We start from the raw sequence: 21,468 nt of genomic DNA on the forward strand, positions 1-21,468 counted from the left end.
CTCTCATTACTTTAATTCAGAAACTTTAGATACCCTGAGAACTAGCAAGAGAGTCTAGCCAGGTTGAATAATCCCATGGTGAGGGTAGATTCTAGGACATGGTTAGCCAAGGTCTGTGAAGGAGGCTGTGAAGGCTCATTTCTCTCAGACTTAAAAACCAAAGAAGCAGTCCTGTTTTGTATAGAATCTAGGCTGCTTTCTGACTATCATGCATAGTTAAATTGAAAGCTTAAACTGAATAAATTACCTGGGCAGGACTTTCTAATTCCAGAAGTATTTAGGGTCTTTCTGAATAGAAGGTTCTAAGCTACACGAACCCATTCATGATGTTAATTTTGTTGGCATGATCAAACCCAGTTATCTCATTTCCTAAAGGGGCAACTCTTGACACTCCTCAAATTTTAGATGTCTATTAAACAATTGGACGTTCCAGTCAGATGCCAGCTAATTGCTTAACAAATTATGGTCTCTACTTACTCAATCCCAGGTGGTTAGTATAATCCATTCCAGTAATTCTTACCATCTCATCGTTAATGTATTGCCTTAGAGTGGTATTGATGCTTACACTCAGTGGTGCTTATTAATAATAATGATGATGCTAATGATTTCCTACTTCTTCATGTTCTTCTAATGTTGTGTTTTTGACCTATCTCCATATTTTTCATTTTGGTTTTCTATGCTGCAGGCTATAAGTCGAATGGGTTTTCCACTCCCCAGTCGAACTAGAAGAATTCCTAGAAATAAACCTGGCACAGTGCTTTTCACATAGTGGGCACTCAGTAGATCTGGTATGCAGTTTGTGTTTCGAGAAAGTTTTCAGTTCCATAATCTCCAGAATTAGACATCTCCAGGATTTGGAGATCTATTAGATACGCAGAGCTAGTTGCGTCAGGGTGGGGAAAGGGTACAATTGCCTCTGGTTTGCCACGTTGATTTTTTGTTATTGTTGAGTCATTGTTTCTACAGATTCTCTTAAAATAAAAATATGATGCCCACCCCCCAATAGAATACTATATTAACCATTGTTATTTGGCCATAGAGAGGATAGAGTGTTAGGCAAAGATCTGGCAGATCTAGGTAGGACTAGCCTCCTGCCATTGTGACTGTATAAATCAAGTAGTAAGACTTTTCCTCAGCACAAAAAGAACATCTGAAATAGAATGTGTAAGAGTTGATAGTATCTTCTGGAATGGCGAGATATTTCCCAGCTGGATGGTATGGTCTTCATATTAATGAGATTTCTCATATTAAGGTGCCATATGACCAATCTTGGGAAATTATTTGCACACATTTCAGTGCTCTTTTTCTAATTATTATCTTTATTATTTTGGTGCACATAGTTGTTTTTTTGTTTTTGTTTTTGTTTTGCGATACGCGGGCCTCTCACTGTTATGGCCTCTCCCATCGCAGAGCACAGGCTCCGGACGCGCAGGCTCAGCGGCCATGGCTCACGGGCCTAGCCGCTCCGCGGCACGTGGGACCTTCCCGGACCGGGGCACGAACCCGTGTTCCCTGCATCGGCAGGCGTACTCTCAACCACTGCGCCACCAGGGAAGCCCCACATAGTTGTTTTAATGTCAATTCTTTTAATTTTTTTTGTTTGTTTTGAAAAGGACACATTCATCTGAATTCCATTCAAGCATTTTTTTTTCCTATTAAAAGGTACTTCTCTTTAAGATCTGAGATATTGTCATTTCTGTGTAAACAAAGCAAGGTGCCACACATACTTGTTTAATTAGGAGCTATCAGGGCATCACTACAAGGAATTTATAAAGAGGAGTCTATACAGATAAAGAGTAACCCTTAGGACAGTATAATCTAGACAGCGCTTGAAATAATAATCGTCCTACTTGAGCTGAAATAATGGTGGCAGAACAAGCACTAGCCAGGCAGAGAAAAAAGAAACTCAAGCTGGCAGCTCATTCGTGTCACTGAAGTGGATCAACTGCTCATTGCAGGGCAGAAGGCAGGCTGGTGGTAATGCTCGTGCCTTTCACATTGGTGTGGCATTGAGAAAATCCTCACTCCCGGCCTCAGGGTCAAACCAAAACAGACAGCTGTGCCGTTTCTCATACAGGAGAAAGAAGACAGCAGGCAAGCTCTTTATTCCTAAAAGTTTGTTAGAGAAACTGTGCTACATATAATGCAGCTGTATATTCTTGGTAATTAAGGAAAACAAATGCCCTTAGCAAACTCATTATAGATTTAAAGTTCTTTAAGTTTTCATCAGGTTTCCACAGGAACAAAGAGTTTGAAACAATAGTCGAGAATGCATAAACCATTGAATAAGTGGATTTTCATTGTTCCTGTTTAGAAAATTATTCAGATAACCAGCCACATGAAAGACAAACTTTTTTTTTACTAGAGCAATGCTGTTTATTTTCTTTAATTTTTTAAAAAAATTTATTTTGTATTTTTTTTTACATCTTTATTGGAGTATAATTGCTTTACAATGGTGTGTTAGTTTCTGCTTTATAACAAAGTGAATCAGTTATACATATACATATGTTCCCATATCTCTTCCCTCTTGCGTCTCCCTCCCTCCCACCCTCCTTAACCCACTCCTCTAGGTGGTCACAAAGCACCAAGTTGATCTCCCTGTGCTATGCGGCTTCTTCCCACTAGCTATCTACCTTACGTCTGGTAGTGTATATATGTCCATGCCTCTCTCTCGCTTTGCCACAGCTCACCCTTCCCCCTCCCCATATCCTCAAGTCCATTCTCTAGTAGGTCTGTGTCTTTATTCCTGTCTTACCCCTAGGTTCTTCATGACATTTTTTTTTCTTAAATTCCACATATATGTTTTAGCATATGGTACTAGACTTTCTCTTTCTGACTTACTTCACTCTGTATGACAGACTCTAGGTCCATCCACCTCATTACAAAAAGCTCAATTTTGTTTCTTTTTATGGCTGAGTAATATTCCATTGTATATATGTGCCACATCTTTTTTTTTTTTACATCTTTATTGGAGTACAATTGCTTTACAATGGTGTGTTAGTTTCTGCTTCATAACAAAGTGAATCAGTTATACATATACATATGTTCCCATATCTCTTCCCTCTTGCGTCTCCCTCCCTCCCACCCTCCCTATCCCACCCCTCCAGGCGGTCACAAAGCACCGAGCTGATCTCCCTGTGCTATGCGGCTGCTTCCCACTAGCTATCTACCTTATGTTTGGTAGTATATATATGTCCATGCCTCTCTCTCGCTTTGAAAGACAAACTTTTTAATTGCTCAGGTGGAAAGATGGAGACTGTCATCCTTATCTATCGTAAGAAGTATCTGCATTTGGTAGTGCTACTTGAATTTTGAGCTAAAATAATATACTTAAGGATGCTACTAACTGGGGTGCCATTTAGTACTCAAAAATAATCATATGCCTTAGTTATTCATAGGACACAATGCATGAATTTATGATACTAATTATGATTTCAAACAGTGTCTTATGCTATGGTTTATTTATATAGGCAGATCGACTAATGCAAAACGTAACTATAAATATTTGCAGCTGCCATAGGTATCATGTGCATGCAATTTAGTGGTATGTTAGTGAAGTCAAAAAAGTGGAAAATGTGTCTTCTCTGTGTTTTGCAAAGTCCTTGTAGGATTTATTACAATACCTTGTATTTATTAAACATTCAGTAAATATAATTGATTTTGAAGAATTGGTGACTGTATTCATTTATTCACCAATCTTGTATTATGCAAGACTCTGTTCCCTGGTCTGTGCAAGGTGCTAGGGACACTGAGGTGAATAAATAGTGCAGTTGATCCTTGAACTATGCAGGATTAGGGGTGCTGGCCCTACACGCAGTTGAAGATGTATAATTTATAGTTGGCCCTCTGTATACTCTGTTCCTCTATGTCTGAGGTTCCGCACCCTTGGATTCAACCAGCCACAGATCACGTAGCACTGCAGTATTTACTACCAAAAAAATTCTGCATGTAAGTGGACCCACACAGTTCAAACCGTATTTTTTAAGAGTCATCAGAAAAGTCTTAAAGTAGATCATAAAAATACCTCTAAGTCTATCACTCAGACCACTTAGAGACAGCAACTGTTAGTATTTTTTACGTATTTACTTAGCCTTTGTCCTACATATATGTTTTGAATACAATTATAAATTTTCATTATCCTTTTTTCACTTAACTTTTTACCGTAAGCATGTTTCCATATCATAAAATATTTTTCATAAACACCATTATTTGTTGGCAACATATTAGTGCATTATATTAATGTGCTCTATTGAGCCATTCTTCTGTTTGTTATGCTTTAAAGTTGCTTTTGGGTTCTCATAGTCATAAATAATCCTTGTGTATAACCTTTGGTTGAATTTCTGATTATTTCCTATAGATTGATTTCTAGAAGGAGAATGACTGGGTCAAGTTTATGACTTCTTTTAGGGCTCTTAATACAACCTAACAATTTTTTTTCTGGAACAGCTGAACTGATTTACTCGTCCAGCAGCAATGGATGTCTCATTATATGCTTTCCAGCATTGAGTAGTGTAATTTATTTTTCTTTACAGAATTGCAATATGAAAAATGATACATCATTCTTATTTTGTCTTTCTTTGGTTACTACTGAGCTTGATTATATTTTTTGTTTGCTTATTATCCCCTTATAATTTTTATAATTTCTGTTCCATGAATTGTCTGTTCAAATTCATTATTTTTCTATTGGAATGCTCTTACAATTTTAATTTTATTGCAGTCAGTCTTTGTTTCCCCCAATTCCTTTTTCATGTCAACTTGCTTTCTCTCTATGGCTTTCTGTTTTCATTCAGTTGGGTCCATGTTGTCTTGTACTCTAAGTAAGGATGCCACATAATTTTCTGCCTTTTTTTTTCTAGTTCTTATGTACAGTAAATCATGTTTTATTTTTGGAAATAAGTTTTATACTGCACCATAAAAATTCCAAAATTGATTACAAAAGTAAATGAACATAAAATAAATGACACTATATGTGCTTACATGTATTTATTAATTATGTAAAACCAATCTTTTAACATCTTTATTGGAGTATAATTGCTTTACAATGTTGTGTTAGTTTCTGCTTCATAACAAAGTGAATCAGCTATACATATACATATATCCCCATATCTCCTCCCTCTTGCGTCTCCCTCCCACCCTCCCTATCCCACCCCTCTAGGTGGTCACAAAGCACCAAGCTGATCTCCTTGTGCTATGTGGCTGCTTCCCACTAGCTATCTAATTTACATTTGGTAGTGTATATATGTCAATGCTACTCTCTCACTTCATCCCAGCTTACCCTTCTCCCTCTTCATGTCCTCAAGTCCATCCTCTACATCTGCATCTTTATTCCTGTCCTGCCCCTAGGTTCGTCAGAACCATTTTTTATTTTTTTTTAGATTCCATATATATGTGTTAGCATATGATATTTGTTTTTCTCTTTCTGACTTACTTCACTCTGTATGACAGACTCTAGGTCCATCCACCTCACTACAAATATCCCAGTTTCGTTTCTTTTTATGGCTGAGTAATATTCCATTGTATATATGTGCCACATCTTCTTTATCCATTTATCTGTCGATGGACACTTAGGTTGCTTCCATGTCCTGGCTATTGTAAATAGTGCTGCAATGAACATTGTGATACATGACTCTTTTTGAATTATGGTTTTCTTAGGGTATATGCTCAGTAGTGCAATTGCTGGGTCATATGGTAGTTCTATTTTTAGTGTAAAACCAATCTTTTGCTATAAAATCTAGGTCATATTTTTTCTACATGTGCTGGACTTGCTAATGACTTCTAAAACATGGGCTTTTCTTAGTAAATCTCTCTGTAGCAAGTATAGTATTTCAGCAAATCACCCCAAATGCAGTGGCTTAAAAAAATAAGCATTTATCATCACTCTCTAGTCAGCTAGGAAGTTGGGAGGTCAGCTGGGAAACTGTTTTGATCTATTTTGGGCTCACTTATGCATCAGCACTCAGCCTTGCTGATCTTGGTTGGGCTCTCTCATCTGTTTGGGGGGCTGGCTGGCTGTAGGCTGGCCTGAGATACTTTCTCAGCTTAGGCAATTGGCTCTCCTCTGTCCCTTCCTCTTCTAGCAGGCCAGCCTAGGTGCTGCAACAGAGTGAGCAGAAGCAGGCAAAGCCTCTTGAGACCTAAGCTCACAACTGGAAATTTGTCACTTTTGCCTCATTCTATTGGCTGTGATAAATTACAAGTCCAGCCGAGATTGAAGAGTTGTGCAGATAGACTCCATGTCTTCATGCTACAGCTGGAAAGTCACAATCCAAAGGGTGTGGACAAGGAGGCAAGAATAATTGGAACCATAATTGTAATCAGACTACCCCACGTAGACATTCTTCATTTCTCCAAAAATATTTTAAATGAATTTTAAATTATCATAATCTTATAGAGAATTTTTTAGTTAATGCATTTGAATGCCCCAGACACCTTTAAATACTGACTGCTACTGAAAGTGAGGGGGTGAGTGGTCCTGTGGAACCATTAGTATCAGCTTCTCGGTCACAGTGATCAAGATGTCACATATCAAAAGTGATACCATTGGTGATACCATGGCACACTGGGCTATATAATATGATTTGGCAGCATCTATATGTGGTTTGGTGAAAACATTTATTATATTTCTGTATATTATATAATCATGAGAAGAAAAATAAATTTACAAAGATGTTTTAAGTATGTCAAACACTGAATTTGAACAAAACTGTCAAAATCTTTTCAAAATTTGTAATGAGAAAAGTTATCTCTATGAATATAGCTTTTTAAGAATCACATTTGATGTTGGAAATGGCTAAATGCAATTCCTGATTTAAAAAATTTTAATGATAATCTGAAGAAAATTTGAAGAGAAACTTTTGATAGTTACCATCTTATGTGAACAAGAATCCTTGTTCATACAGGAAGTGTTAGGAAGCCATCCACTTCCAATAATTGTGGACTCTTTGTCAGTAATTTGCACCAACTTTGTAGTTAGGACAATGAAAGAAGTTGGATGAATTAAGTATTAGGATAGGCTAACTGTGGAAACAGACAAGCCCCAAATCTCAGAGGCTTAACAAATAAACATGTGTTTCTTGCTCATATCACCATCCAGTGCAGGTTGGCCAGGAAACTGCTCCATGTGGTCCCTCATGGATCCAGGCTTCATCCCTGTTGTGCCTCCACCCTCCTTTAAGTCCTCAGAGCCCTCTCTTTTCAACCAGGAGATGAGTAAAGGAAGTGAGGAGTCTGTGTGGGCGGTATTTATGGGCCAGATCTAGAAGTGATGCATATCACCTTCTGTTGCATTCCACTGGCCTGAATTTGATCACATGGCCACACCTAAATGTAATCTAGCTGTGTGCCCAGGAAAATGAAGAAAACATAGATATTGGTAAGCACTAGCAGTCTTCTGTTAAAAAACAAGTTGAGCTGAACTGAACTTGCTTTTGGCAGCCTAGTTGGGTAGTGAGACAAAAGGCAGAGACTAGGGCCAGCCAAAGGTGGGGGACCTAGTAAACTGCTCTCCACTTTGGTTGGAGCCCTAAAGGACTGCACTCTAGGAATAAGAGTGAGCCCGAAGCAATCCAGCTCTCTGTGGGCTTCAGTCAAACTTTGTGTGAGCCAAGTAGTTCAGAATACTTTCAAGCCTTGAACTTGAAATTCTTTCTACAAGTGTTTTTTTTTTTTCAAAGAAAAAATACAGTACACAAAGTTAACCAAACATATGAGGAGACAAGACAATAAAATTAAAACACTAGATATTGGAATTATGAGTTCATATTTTAAACAACTAAGGTTACATATTCAAAGAGATTTAAAACGAAAGATAGGCTTGGAAATTTAAGTGTAGGAATCTAGAAAATATAAAAAGAGAGATATCAACTTTGAAAAAGAACCAGTAGAATTTCCAGAACTGTAAAGTGTATAACCAAAGTTAAGAACTCAATGGACGAGTTTAAGAGCAGATAAAACACAGCTAGGGAGAAACATGGTGGAATAGAATATAGGTCAGAGGAAATTATCCAAAATGAATCATGAAGAAGTGAAAAAAAGAAAATACAAAAGAAAGGATAAAAGAAATGGAGATGATGAAGTTTAACTTGGTTCATTTAGAGTAGCAGAAGGGGAAGAGAGAGAGAGAGAAAACGGAGCAGAGGTAATAAACACGTGCAGATGGACTGGATATTGTCTGACAGTTATGGAAAAAAACACAGCGTGCTGGTCATTAAGCTCACGTGGAGAAAAATTGCTCAGATTAAGACACGATATCAATGGGAGCATATCCACCTGGGCCAACAAGCTGTAAATATTGTATACTATTGCTTTTTAATTTTATATAAGCAATTTTTTATTTCCAACTCATGTACAGATCTCATTGTGTGTATAGTATAATTTCCTGGAGAAAACAAATTTTGCAGTGAATTTTAATTATTTTAATTGTGGTAAGCATCAGGTTTAATTGTGGTAAGCATAGAAATGTCGATCTTTATTTTAAATTATTTTTCACCACTCATTTTCTTCAAAGGGTAGCAATAAATATATGCAAGTTATTTTTGATTATAGAAAGTTGGTCTGCAAAGATGAATCTAGATTCCAATTCATTGCTTTAAAGAAAAGATGCACAATTAACATCATCCACTGTCTAATCTCAGGACCATTTCTGAGGTCCATATGTGTCTCACCTCTTTGTAATATACAGGGTGAACTCTTTACTGATAACACACAAAACAACAACTGTTAAAGGCAAAGACTTGCCTTTTGACATTACTAGGCCTTTGATCTGGGGACTCTGGTGCTCGGCCATGAGGGCTGAACATGAACTACTGGGGAATGCTGCCATTCATCCCATCCCCTCCCTCCCCCTTGTCTCCCTGGTGTGAAGAATCATTAGCTGAATGTAACTATACAACCAAAGTCAGATTTCATCCCAAATGTCAAATCTGTTTTCCTTTGTCAAACTTTAAAGGAGAACACAAGCATTCAGCTTATGATTTCTTTTTTTAAATGTCCCTGAAAAAAATCCTACTTCTATAGATTAAGAAAGCTTAGGGATAAAAAGAGAAATGTCCGTGACAAAACCGATACTATGATCTCACACAGGTGAGGCATAAATGATAAGATGCTCGCTATAAAAATGATCTCCAAAAAAAGCATTATTGTTTTTGCTATTCAAAAGTAACACAAGTTCACTGGGGAAAAAAAGTCCAAAAAGTATAACAAAGAAACAAAGTTAATCTTTCATTCCACTATCCAAAGATAACCATTGTTAACATTATGGTCTATATCTTTTCTAGAATGTTCCTACATGTGTTTTCTAGGATATACAACAAAGGCTTACCTGGGGAGTGAGGAATTTGGGCCAACTAAGAAAAAGTGGGATTTTTTTGGTAGGTGTTTCAATTAATTTGGTGACAAATGGGTATAAAGGAAGGAGTAGGCCTGCTGCCCAGGCTATGTTGTGTTTTATTCATACACTCACTAATGCATTCAATAAATATTAAGCACTTCCTATGTGACATGTACTGGGTTAGGGGCTGTTCATTATGTGGGCCTGGGGCTTTACCACACACAGGTGCTCGTGTTATTACCACAAGACATGTGGGAAGGGGAGGGCCTGAGACATATGCTATTTTTGTCATCTACATATGACTTCATGGAGGGCTGAGGTGCCAGGAGGGCAGATATTTTGGTGGACCACAGACAGGAAGGACCAGAGGGAGTGGCTCTTACCTCCTGAGTGCAAAGGCAGAGTCAGACTGAACTGTTGAACTGTTCACTTGCCTGGCTTTGTGAGCTGAGGAAAAGGTTATTTAATAGTTAATAAAAGAATAGCTATTATTTATTAAGTATTGTATGCCAAACAGCATACTATGCATAATTCATTTTAGTTACTTCTCACATGAACTCTGTAAGTTAAGAACTAACATTTAGTGATCACTTACTGTGTAACCACCACTGTTGTAAGATTTTACGTGCAATCAATGCATCAAATCCTTGGGACAAACCTATGAGACAGGTTATGGTCCCTCTTTTACAGATGAGGAAATGGAAGTTCAGAAAGACTTGCTCAAGGTCACATACTAGACGTGACAGACCATAATTCCAAAGTCCTTATGTTATTTTCTCTCACAACTATTTAACTTATTCAATTAATGAAAAATAGTATTTCTAACTAATAAGAAACCCCCATCTCTCCCCAGATTCAGTCCTGGGGAAGTTTGGTGAGTGTCACTTCTTAGACACTTCAACATCAAAGCCAGGATAAGAAAACAGACTCTTTAAATATATATATTTTAAAACTTTATGTTTTAAATTAATCTTTTTGGAGCTGATTTCTTTGGGGAAAAGACTTCCTTCTTTGATTAATACATTTCATTCTTTTTCATATTTTTAAAGAAAAAGGTGATATTACTCTCTTCATAGCCTAAATTGGGATTTCTTTGGCAATTAATAAACTCTCCTTTATTTAATGACTATTATTTTATTGTGGTAAAATAATATATAACATAAAACTTACCACTTTAATCATTTTTAAAGTGTACATGTCAATGGCTTTAATTATACTCACATGCTGTGCAACCATCACAACTCTCCATCTCTAGAACTTTCTCATCATCCCAAACTGAAATTCTGCACCCATTAAACAACTTCCCCCAATGACTATTGTTCTTAAAGGAGATAGGTAACTATATTAACTTAGTTTTCTTTATATGAATGAGCACATAATTGTATGAGGGATATGAAGGAAAGGGATATTTGCCAGTATAATGGCAAATGCAGAGCCTACTGACAAAGGTATATAATTTGTAAAAATAGCTGAGTGGGCAGAATTCTGATTTTCAGCTGCCCTAGGCACTTCAGTGCACTTCTGATAATGATTTTCCTTGGGCATGTAGTTATACTGATAGAAATCATATCCATGCATAAAGAGTGAGCTTAATTATACATAACTATATACCTAAGATGAGGTTTTACATATTTTTTTACATATAATTTCTGATTTACAAAAGATGAGACACTAAATTCTAACTGATCTCAGAAAAGTAGTATGAGTCACCCTCAGAGCATGAGTGTCTTATTGTATGAGTTCTCCTTTTTACAGGAAGACACTGTATATTACCCTCCCCCTCCCCCTTTCGGGAATTGTTTTCATTACATGGGATTCCACAGTCTCATTCATCTGGTCCCTGCTGTGACTCTGAGGACAGGCAAATGCACAAAGGCTGATTTTTAAGGTTTAGGATGTAGTCAGGGGGTAGAGCAACGCTACCTGGTCCTATTGAGAATGACACTTCTTCACACCTTCAACTCATTTGTACTGAGCCTAATCATTTGAGCTCGAAATAATAAAAATAAAAAGCAGCTAAAGTGGGTTGAGTGGTAATGTATGTTCCAGGCACTGTGTAAAATGCTTTGCATGCATTATTTTGTTTAATCCTCACAACGCTGTGAGATAGGAAACAATTCTCATTTTACAGATGGGAAAACTAAGGAACAGAAAGATTAGGTTACTTGCCGAAGACACACCATTCATAAATTACAGACTGAGGATTCAAACCCAGGCTGTCTAGAGCCCTTGTTCTGAGCTGCTCTGTTAACACACCCTTCGGGTCCACATCAAGCTTGACAGCAGTGTTTCCTCATAACAGAGTCAAGGTTATACCAAAATAAACCACATGCACATTCGAGCCCCTATGGCTGACGTGAGCAGGGAGTCTCAGCTAAGGTCAGGCACTGGGTCTGGAGGTAGAGGCTGTCCAGCTAGGGAAGGGAAATGGAAAAGGCAAGGTTATCTCTTTTCTGGCCCCATCTGTTACTTGGTTGGCGAGAGGAGATGGGGGAAGGGGCCTCTCTAAGCAGATTTCGAAGGCATCATGTCATTCTTTGTGCTCTCTCTGGCGGTGTGCCCCTTCGCCCTAGGCTCGTAGTTACCGCGTCCTTCTTAGGACTGCTGTTCTTGAGGGGCCACCTCCCCAGAGCTTCACTCTGATTCACTCTTACCTCCCCACACCTCCACTAGAAGTTTTCTGAATATAACTGATTTTAGCTGGTCATTAGGATAGTGGTGGCCTTAAATGGATGGACTCTAAGGTGAGAATGACCCTCCCCTACCTTGCAATTCCCTGATTCTCCCAGGAACGTAGCCCTGTCTACACTTCTGAAAGCAGGAGTTTTAATGCAAATTACCAGCCTAGTGAGGGAGACATTTTTGAACAGGTATTAATGAATTCTGCCAGAAATTGAGGAGGCTTAGCCATCTGTGTCCCAGGGATCAGTTGTTGGGATCCAAGAGCTTCCAGAGGCACCTGAGAGCAGCTCCTGGCATGCTAGTCTCCTCCACATTCTCGCAGGGCCAGAAACACTCTCCTGGCCCTGCTCATGGTTCCTGCTCACAGGTCACAGTCATCCACACACAACTTAAAATAAGAAGTGCCAAAAAAAAAAAATAAATAAATAAGAAGTGCCTCTCCTGGGAGTGTTCCTAACCCCAAAGAGTGTTCGCAAGTCGTTTTCATAACTGTCGTGAGTTAACTTCCTGTTTCAGGAGCAAGCACTTTACATCTGTAGGTGGCGCCTTTGTGAATGGTTTTGTGGACCCTGAGTGCTGCATCCTCCTCGTGTGTAGAGGTAGCAGCTGCACCACGTTATGCCTGAGGTCTTGGTCTACTTCTGGTCATGAAAACCCTCTGGTATTCCTTACAGAGGTTAGCAGTGTTTACTACATTGTACTTGAGTAATTGTACCTCAAATTAAACGAAAAATATTTTCTGATGCTTTTCATGCTGGAGCATAGTCTTTATTTCAAAATGGTGACAAAATATTCAGCTGCCATGATAAGACAGCTCTATTTACCAGTAGTGACAGTTTGCAGTTGAGTCGTAGGAAGGATTTGTTAGGATGTGTTTAAAGTCATGTCGTATAAATAAAAAGAGTAAAGACTGGGTTTAGGATGGGGGCCTACAAGATACCAGCGGAGGCGGCCAGAGTTATTCTCTAACTTCCCACCAAGGTCTTGCCTTCTCTCTTACTTGTTTACAGCACTGTTACAGTATAGTGAATTCTGTCCTCAGCCTACTCTGAAAACACTGCCCCGTTTGGTCAAGTTACCCCAAAGCTACCACCTAGATCACACCATGACAAGAAAAAGAGATGTTTTCAACCAGAATTGGCTTATTTCAATTTTCTATTCTTTATTTCATTTTAACTGTAGCCACTTGGAGCCAGTGACTATTTGGAACTGTCAAAGAATTTTGATACAGTATTTTTACGAAACATTCCACAATTTACCCTGGCAAAGAGGACCCAAGCTCGGAGATTCATAACTCTCATTGATAACTTTTATGATTTCAAGGTAAGGATGTGGCACATTTTCTCAAAACTAAACATTTTGGACTGTGGAGCGAAATTATCTGGGCTGGAATCCTGGTCTACCACTTACTTCACTTCTCTGTACCTGTTTCTTCATCTGCAAATTGGAGATAATAATAGTATTTACTTCAGAGAACTGTTGTGAGGACAAAATAAACTAATACAGGTAAACCATTTAAAACAACACTTGGCACAAGCTGAATGCTGTGTAAGTACTAGTAATAGTAATAGTAATAGTACTATATTAGTACTATAGTACTAATAGTACTAATTAGTACTATAGTACTATAGTAATAGTACTATATTAAAAATCCCATCATAAGACAGTCTGCTATATTACCAAATCCTTCATTCAACCAGACATATCATATGCTCTGTCTATGAGGATGCACAGCACAATGCCTTACGTAGATTGAGTGCTCAGTAAATACTTGTTGCATGAATAGATTATTGGACTGATAAAATAATGAATGAACAAAATGAATGAATGAATGACTAAAGCGCCCTCCTCAGTATTAGAGTTTTCTCTCCCTCTGACCCAGAAATCCCAGTACCTGTCATCTCTCTAAAAAAAAAAAAAAAAAAAAAAATCCAGGTGTTTTAGCATGAATTGCAGAGCCTTTGTCCCTTCATCAGAGGCAGTATTGCCTAATGGTTAAGGAGTGGGCCCTGGGACCAGGCTGAATACCTTGAAGACCAGCTTAACCTCTTGAACTTGAATTGCCTTCTTTAGCAAAAGAAGGCAATAATGGTATTTACCTCATAAGATTGTTGTGAGGTACATGAGCATGTAAAGTACTTAGAACATCGTGTGGCGTACAGTAAGCTTTCAATGAAGGTGAGCCACGATTAATAGTATATACCGATAAATATATATTTACAGTAAAGTATAAGTACCACTTCAAATTAGAGTAAAATATTGTTTCACTGTTAGATACAGTTTTTCCTCCTTATTCCTTGCACAGAAAGAGATAGAGGAGTGATTCTAAAATTGAAGGGACTTTGAGGGGAGGAGAAAGTACCAGAATCCGCTGGGAGGGAGAGGTGAGATGTTTAATGTTTCCTTTATTCATTCATTCAACAACATTTATCATGCCAAGCAAAGTGCTAATTCAGTGACAAGCAAAGCCAGACATGGTGCCTGCCTTCATGGAGCTGATAGTCTAGTGCTGAAGAAACACTAATGAAACACAGAGCTGAGTGTAGAGTCCTCACTGGGATGTTCTCTTGGAAAGAGAGGGGAGTTGGTGCTATGAGAGTACAGGGGGAGAGTAAACTGATCTTTGTGTGGGACATGGGGCTGGGCGTGGAAAGTCCTGCTGAGGACCAGCTGCACCAGAATCATCTGAGCTACTTAAGATCCAGATTCCAGAGCCCACACCACCCCCACCAGCAAATGAGGACCAAGGGTGGGGCCTGGAGCCTGCTCGTTCACCAGCTCCTCAAGTGCTGCTCACAAACTCTGAGATGTGATGGCCAAGCTCAAAGTGCAGGGTGAAAAGCCCTCACCAGGGCGGCGAGTTTGCAGCAAAGGCCCTGTGATGGGCCTGAGCATGAAGGGCAGCCAGCGTGGCTCTGGTGCAACACCGAGGGCAGCCTGCCTTAGTGAGCATGATCAAAATCTGCTGCATGCTTCCAGGGGGTGTGCGAGCAGGGAGTCAGCAGAGGCAGGAAGCTGAGAACACCAGAGCTGAGGGGTCAAGTCCTGTCACTTGTCTCCTTCTGGGTCACTCATCCAGAGAGACTGCTCTGAAATAATCGTGTGGAGTCCAGAATAAATCTCCTGGAGGTGGCACTCTGTTTTTAGAGGGCAGTGCTTCAAGAAGAAAGTGGGAGAGGGGCATTGGTAGGTGGTTCTTAGACTGGAGGATTGATAAACTCTTATTTTTTTTATGTTTCGGCTAGGAATACCTTAAAGAGAGCTTATGGTCCCCACCCCTTAGTCCCACCCCCTGATCCTACCTCCCCCCACTGTTTCACTTCTTCGTTAGACAAAAAGATTTATCTGGCAATATGATGAAATATCAGAACTACTCTCCTAACATTTGCTTTAACCAAATCACGCATTTGGAGTTTATACTTTTTTAAAGCATAGTCGAAATTATCTTATTTCAGAAATTGGGAGCATTAAACAGACATTGTTCTAGAATGTATTCTAGATGTATCTGTGAAATAAGGGCATTCCCATCTGAGTAATGAAAAAAGTGTCATTTGTGATTTAAATAATTTATAAGAGGAGGTAGAAGGCTATTTGGATATAGAAAGACTAGTCCCAAACATCAATACATTATTTTGAAGTATCAGCATATTTACTTAAATAATGATTTTAAAAGGATGGCTGTGAATCCTGAAAACAAATTCAGGTCTCCTTAAACATCAAGAAGAGTATGTTTTATATATAAACTAGTGGAAATAAAATTTATAAAGATAAAAAAGCTGTCTCTGATATATGATCACATATGTACACTCAAACACTATGTAATCAAGAAGAATTAATGTCAAGCGTAGTCTTTTTGAAGGCTGTCTGGCAGGAGGCTGAAATAAATGTAGGTTCTGGAAACTCAGGGTATAAGTAGAGTAGCAATGCACTGAACTTAGCAGTCACCTACGCAGCAAAGTGGTAACGGTGCATCTGGGGAGCATCTTTGATGCACACAGAGATGGGCTCCAAACAGGTAAAAATGTCAACCTCAGTTGTAATGGAAAAACCACTGAACTTAGAACTGGAAGATCTGGACTGGTGTCACAAGTTGAGACCTCTCCAGGCCCCAGGTTGCCCAATAAAAGCTTTGTTCCCTACTTCAGAGGATGGTATAAGCTGTGTGGAAATATTTGTAAAGTACTATGCAGTTTAAAAGTATCACTTTAGGCCTTCCCTGGTGGCGCAGTGGTTGAGAGTCCGCCTGCCGATGCAGGGGACACAGGTTCGTGCCCCGGTCCGGGAAGATCCCACATGCCGCGGAGCGGCTGGGCCCGTGAGCCATGGCCGCTGAGCCTGCGCATCCGGAGCCTGTGCTCCGCAACGGGAGAAGCCACAACAGTGAGAGGCCTGCGTACTGCAAAAAATATTTTTAAAAAGTTAAAAAATATCACTTTAAAGAGACTCAAACTATAAGAAAAAATATGGACATGGTCAAAAGGCTTTTTTAAAAAGTATTTTGTTTCAAAAATACATTTGGAAACATCTGTGATCCTAGGCTATCTGAATATGGGTTATGTGGTTTGTCTATTTACATTTCAGAGCTATTCCAGAAATAGGAAAAAAGTTTTCCAAATATTGAAATCCACCTTAAAGAAATGCTGAGGCTTCCCTGGTGGTGCAGTGGTTAAGAATCCGCCTGCCATTGCAGGGGACATGGGTCCGAGCCCTGGTCGAGGAAGATCCCACATGCCTCAGAGCAACTAAGCCCGTGTGCCATAACGAGAAGCCACCACCATGAGAAGTCCGCGCACCACAAGGAAGAGTAGCCCCCACTCGCCGCAACTAGAGAAAGCCCGCGCGCAGCAAGGAAGGCCTAACACAGCCAAAAAAAAAAATTTTTTAAGAGATTTCCATATAATTATTTTTAAAAAAAGAAATGCTGTATTCATTTATTTATGCAAGATTTTTATTCATGAAGAAGATACAGTGTAAATGGGTCCTGCCAGTTTTGAAACTTTGACAACCACATTTTGCTGATGCTTTTTTTGTAGATGTTTAAGCATGGAGATTAATGAAATTTTTAGTAGCTTTAGAATAATTTAGGATAACTTCAGGATAATTAGCTAAAATCTCTAATTAGAAAAACAGATTAATGAAATAGGAAAAAAAATGTCATAGATTGAAGCTTTAAAATATTTATTTTTCCAAAATAAACATAGTACTTGGAGAAAATGTGTAGAAGTAGAAATAAAGTTAAGACTGTTACTTAGATTGAAAGAGAGGAGTTCAAGGCATTGTTCTTTCGTAAATACGCATTCTATAAACTCATAAGAGTGTATTTTCACCAAGTACCAGTTTTGCTGCATATATTTAGAACCATTTAAAATTATATATCACTTTAAAGAGATTCAAACTATTAGAACAAATATGAACATTTTAAAAGCAAAAATCCAAGCTCCCTGTTATGACAAACAGATTTTTATGAGAAATTTGTTTTTACCTTCAACTTGTGAAAGGTAAGGAGTAACACCATTTACTCGTTTTCCTCTGTTTCAGGTGCGCATAATTTGCTCTGCATCAACTCCCGTATCAAGCTTATTTTTGTATGAACATCATGACAGTGAGTTGGAGCAAAGCAGAATACTGATGGATGATTTGGGGCTGAGCCAGGTAGGCGATATTAACATAATCTCTTTTTATTATAAAACAGCTTAATTGTTTTTGGTTTGATGCATGGCTACATTTTGAAGAAGGAATGCAGTATGTATTTAACCACTGATTTGCTGCTCTCTTCTAAAGCCAGTATAGCAGACGTATCCTCAGCATCACTAAATGTAGAGAATTACAGCTTTAGAGTGGAAGGAATCTTCGTGATCATTTTTGCATATGACAAAAACAAAGTCCAGGGAGGTGGACTAATGGGCCTGCAGTTTTACCACTGACTAATGGCAGGCCAGAGCTGGATCCAGGCACCGTCTTTGGTTCTGGGCTCATTCTGCATTCTGCTACACCATGCTGCCTTTTCTGGATATCCTCTTCATGTCTGCTGGATTTGTAGAGTGCATGATACAGTATCCAACCATGTGAACTGGCTATACCAGGACTATGAAGTGCCTGGCAAGGCCCTTGCTTTAAAAGAAATCCATGCTTCATCTCCTAACCCCCATTCTGTAGGCATTTGTGGAACACCTGTGGGTGCCAGGCTCTGGGGACACTCTGTTGGGAGCCAGCCTATGCTGGCCTAGTTCTCCTGGAGCTTGGGGTCTGGTGCTTCACCCCAAGCCAAACATAAGTGACTTTGCATTTCCTTCTTCTGTATGAATGTTACAGGGTATATTTCTCAACTGTAGGCAATTGAAATATTAGTCAAAAATTTTAAACTATAAACATTCACCCCCAGAATGAGGCCAGCCCCATTCTTTCAACCCCAGCGGTGAAAGGCTATTTGGAATGAGGAGACAGTTCCTTGACCTGAGTAGAAATTATGCATTCTCAGGAGTCTGGGAAAATGAGGCCAATAATTCTTTAAAAAGTAAACTTTCAAAATATGATTATTTAAATCTACATGTAGAAATAAATGGCTGCTTATGATCCCATTTCTCTAAGAGTGATACATCCAAATAACGTCTTCAGCAATTTGGAAGAATACACTTAAGGGGCTACATGATCTCAGTTCCTAAAGTCCTTTAAATCATTGGCTTTACAATTTTTCTTCTGATCAGGGTTCAGATACAGGGCAAAGTAAGCTAAGCACTTGGGGCTAATAATCATGAAGAAATCAGGGCACGTGACCGTAGGGTGATGCAGTTTTACGGTAGGTCAGTAACTTGGACTTAGGAGTCCAGAACTTTTCTCTGAAAGAGTTTAATAGCAAACCCCTAAGGAAAGAGACAAAAGTTCAGCGTTCACTTCTAGCCACAGGCTGGTGTTAGAATCACCAGTCCCAGGATGTTTACTGGCCTCACAAGGGGCTCCCCAACTCAGCCGCTACATGGGAGGATCAAGTGTCCCAGCAGCTCAAGAACAAAAGCAGCTCTGGCCTTCCTGAAGTAAGCTTCCAGGCACGATCTCCAGGCCCACAGGAGACCTCTCAGTCACCCAGTTTGGAAAAGGTTCTTCAGAGGTTCATCTTCAGACTTCCTGTCAGGAATGTGGCCCTGTCTGTGGAGCTTCAGGAGAGGGTCTTAGCTTCATCCTGACATACCAGAACTTCTTGGTTTTTCTGTTACTTATTTCTGGTGTGCACTTTTTGAGAAAAAATTCCTTTCTGTCTGGAATGTCCTTCCATTAGATTATGTAGAGAACTTTCATCTGAGCAAAAATTTTCTTATTTGGATTTTGGGGTGTTGTTTCAGCTTTAATTATTCATCTAATGTTTTCTCCCTGGTAATTTGCTCTGTTTATTGATTATTGGTTTAAATTAGCTGATTCTCCAGTCTACTTTAAGAAATTGTATATGAAAAAAATTTATAGAATATTTTGTAATATAAACCCAAGAAGTATTTTTTAAAGCCTGTACTTAGTTCTTCAAATTTTTAGTTGTGGGGGTTTTAATTGGTGCTAGGTTGTTGTTTTGTTTTGTTTTTTGGTAACCAGGACTCAGCAGAAGGACTCGCCATGTTTACTGGAGAAGAGGAAATCTTTGCATTTCAGCGCACAATTTCCCGACTCACAGAAATGCAGACTGAACAATACTGGAATGAAGGGGACAGAAGGAAGAAGTAGCCGTCACTTTTGCATGAATAAAACTCTGGGCAAATCATTACCGCAGGGAGAACTCTTTATTATGGGACTTGAAGGAATCATTTTCTCATCATTAATTAAGCACTTTGTCCTCTGGACCATTTTTATCTAAAATTGCTGTCAAAGATGTAGTGGATTAGTAAGTTAAAGGCATTTTTAGGTCTACTTTTTGCCTATTTATTTGGCCTTATTTCTGCACCACAAAATTAAAATCAGCACTTCTGAAGTTGAATGTAGGACTAGGCATTTTGGTTTCATATTAAGCCACCTGAATGAACCTTGAACACACACACACACACACACACACGGTAAATGCAGGGTGTCGGGAGATCTCTAAGCTTTGGCTACATGGTAGCCGCACAATAGAAACACATCTTTATGAGAGGGGAAGAAAAAACTCTACATTTCAATTAAAAACAAGGAAAGTTTTATGATCTTATTTCTTTTCTTTTTCCCCCATGGTACTTTATATGACCCTGGCTTTTCTTTTTAATAAACATCTTTATTGGAGTATAATTGCTTTACAATGTTGTGTTAGTTTCTGCTGTATGACAAAGTGAATCAGCTATATGTATACATATATCCCCTTATCTCCTCCCTCTTGCATCTCCTTCCCACCCTCCGCATCCCACCCCTCTAGGTGGAAACAAAGCACCGAGCTGATCTCCCTTTGCTATGTGGCTGCTTCCTACTAGCTATCTATTTTACATTTGGTAGCGTATATATGTCCATGCCACTCTCTCACTTGGTCCCAGCTTACCCTTCCCCTGCCCCGTGTTCTCAAGTCCATTCTGTACATCTGCATCTTTATTCCTGTCCGGCCCCTAGGTTCATGAGAACCTTTTTTTTTCTTTTTGTTTTTTAGATTCCATATTTTACATGTTAGCATACGGTATTTGTTTTTCTCTTTCTGACTTACTTCACTCTGTATGAAAGCCTCTAGGTCCATCCACCTCACTTCAAATAACTCTATTTCATTCCTTTTTATGGCTGAGTAATATTCCATTGTATATATGTGGCACACCTTCTTTATCCATTCATCTGTCTATGGACACTTAGGTTGCTTCTATGTCCTGGCTATTGTAAATAGAGCTGCAATGATCATTTTGGTACATGATTCTTTTTGAATTATGGTTTTCTCAGGATATATGCCCAGTAGTGGGATTGCAGGGTCGTATGGGTAGTTCTATTTTTAGTTTTTTAAGGAAACTCCTTACAGTTCTCCATAGTGGCTGTATCAATTTACATTCCCACCAAAAGTGCAAGAGGGTTCCTTTTTCTCCACCCCTTCTCCAGCATTTATTGTTTGTAGATTTTTTGATGGTGGCCATTCTGACCGGTGTGAGGTGATACCTCATTGTAGGTTTGATTTGCATTTCTCTAATGATTACTGATGTTGAGCATCCTTTCATGTCTTTATTGGCATTGTATATATCTCCTTTGGAGAAATGTCTATTTAGGTCTCCTGCCCATTTTTGGATGGGTGTTTGTTTTTTTGATATTGAGCTGCATGAGCTGCTTGTATATTTTGGAGATTAATCCTTTGTCAGTTGCTTCATTTGCAAATATTTTCTACCGTTCTGAGGGTTGTCTTTTCATCTTGTTTATGGTTTCCTTTGTTGAGCAAAGGCTTTTCAGTTTCATTAGGTCCCATTTGTTTATTTTTTTATTTCCATTTCCCTAAGAGGTGGGTCAAAAAGGATCTTGCTGTGATTTATGTCAAAGAGCGTTCT

The 21,468-nt window shown here is 38.9% G+C and overlaps 1 protein-coding gene across 8 annotated transcripts in view; it reads left to right on the forward strand.

Moving 5' to 3' along the window:
• Positions 1-21,468, forward strand: part of AFG1L (AFG1 like ATPase) — a 226,869-nt gene that overhangs the window by 193,596 nt on the left and 11,805 nt on the right. For 4 of the 8 annotated variants that reach the window (XM_060283447.2, XM_060283443.2, XM_030882896.3 and 1 more), the window contains 3 exons: positions 13,193-13,333; positions 17,549-17,662; positions 19,589-19,855. In XM_060283447.2, the coding sequence (XP_060139430.1) occupies positions 13,193-13,333; positions 17,549-17,662; positions 19,589-19,717 (384 nt within the window). In that variant the 3' untranslated portion in view covers positions 19,718-19,855. Of the gene's footprint in view, positions 1-13,192; positions 13,334-17,548; positions 17,663-19,588; positions 19,856-21,468 lie in introns of those variants that run through there. The other 4 variants (XR_009558727.1, XM_060283444.1, XM_060283445.2 and 1 more) reach the window with 2 other exon arrangements.

This window comes from Globicephala melas, chromosome 14, assembly GCF_963455315.2.
Source record: "Globicephala melas chromosome 14, mGloMel1.2, whole genome shotgun sequence".
NCBI lineage: Eukaryota > Metazoa > Chordata > Mammalia > Artiodactyla > Delphinidae > Globicephala > Globicephala melas.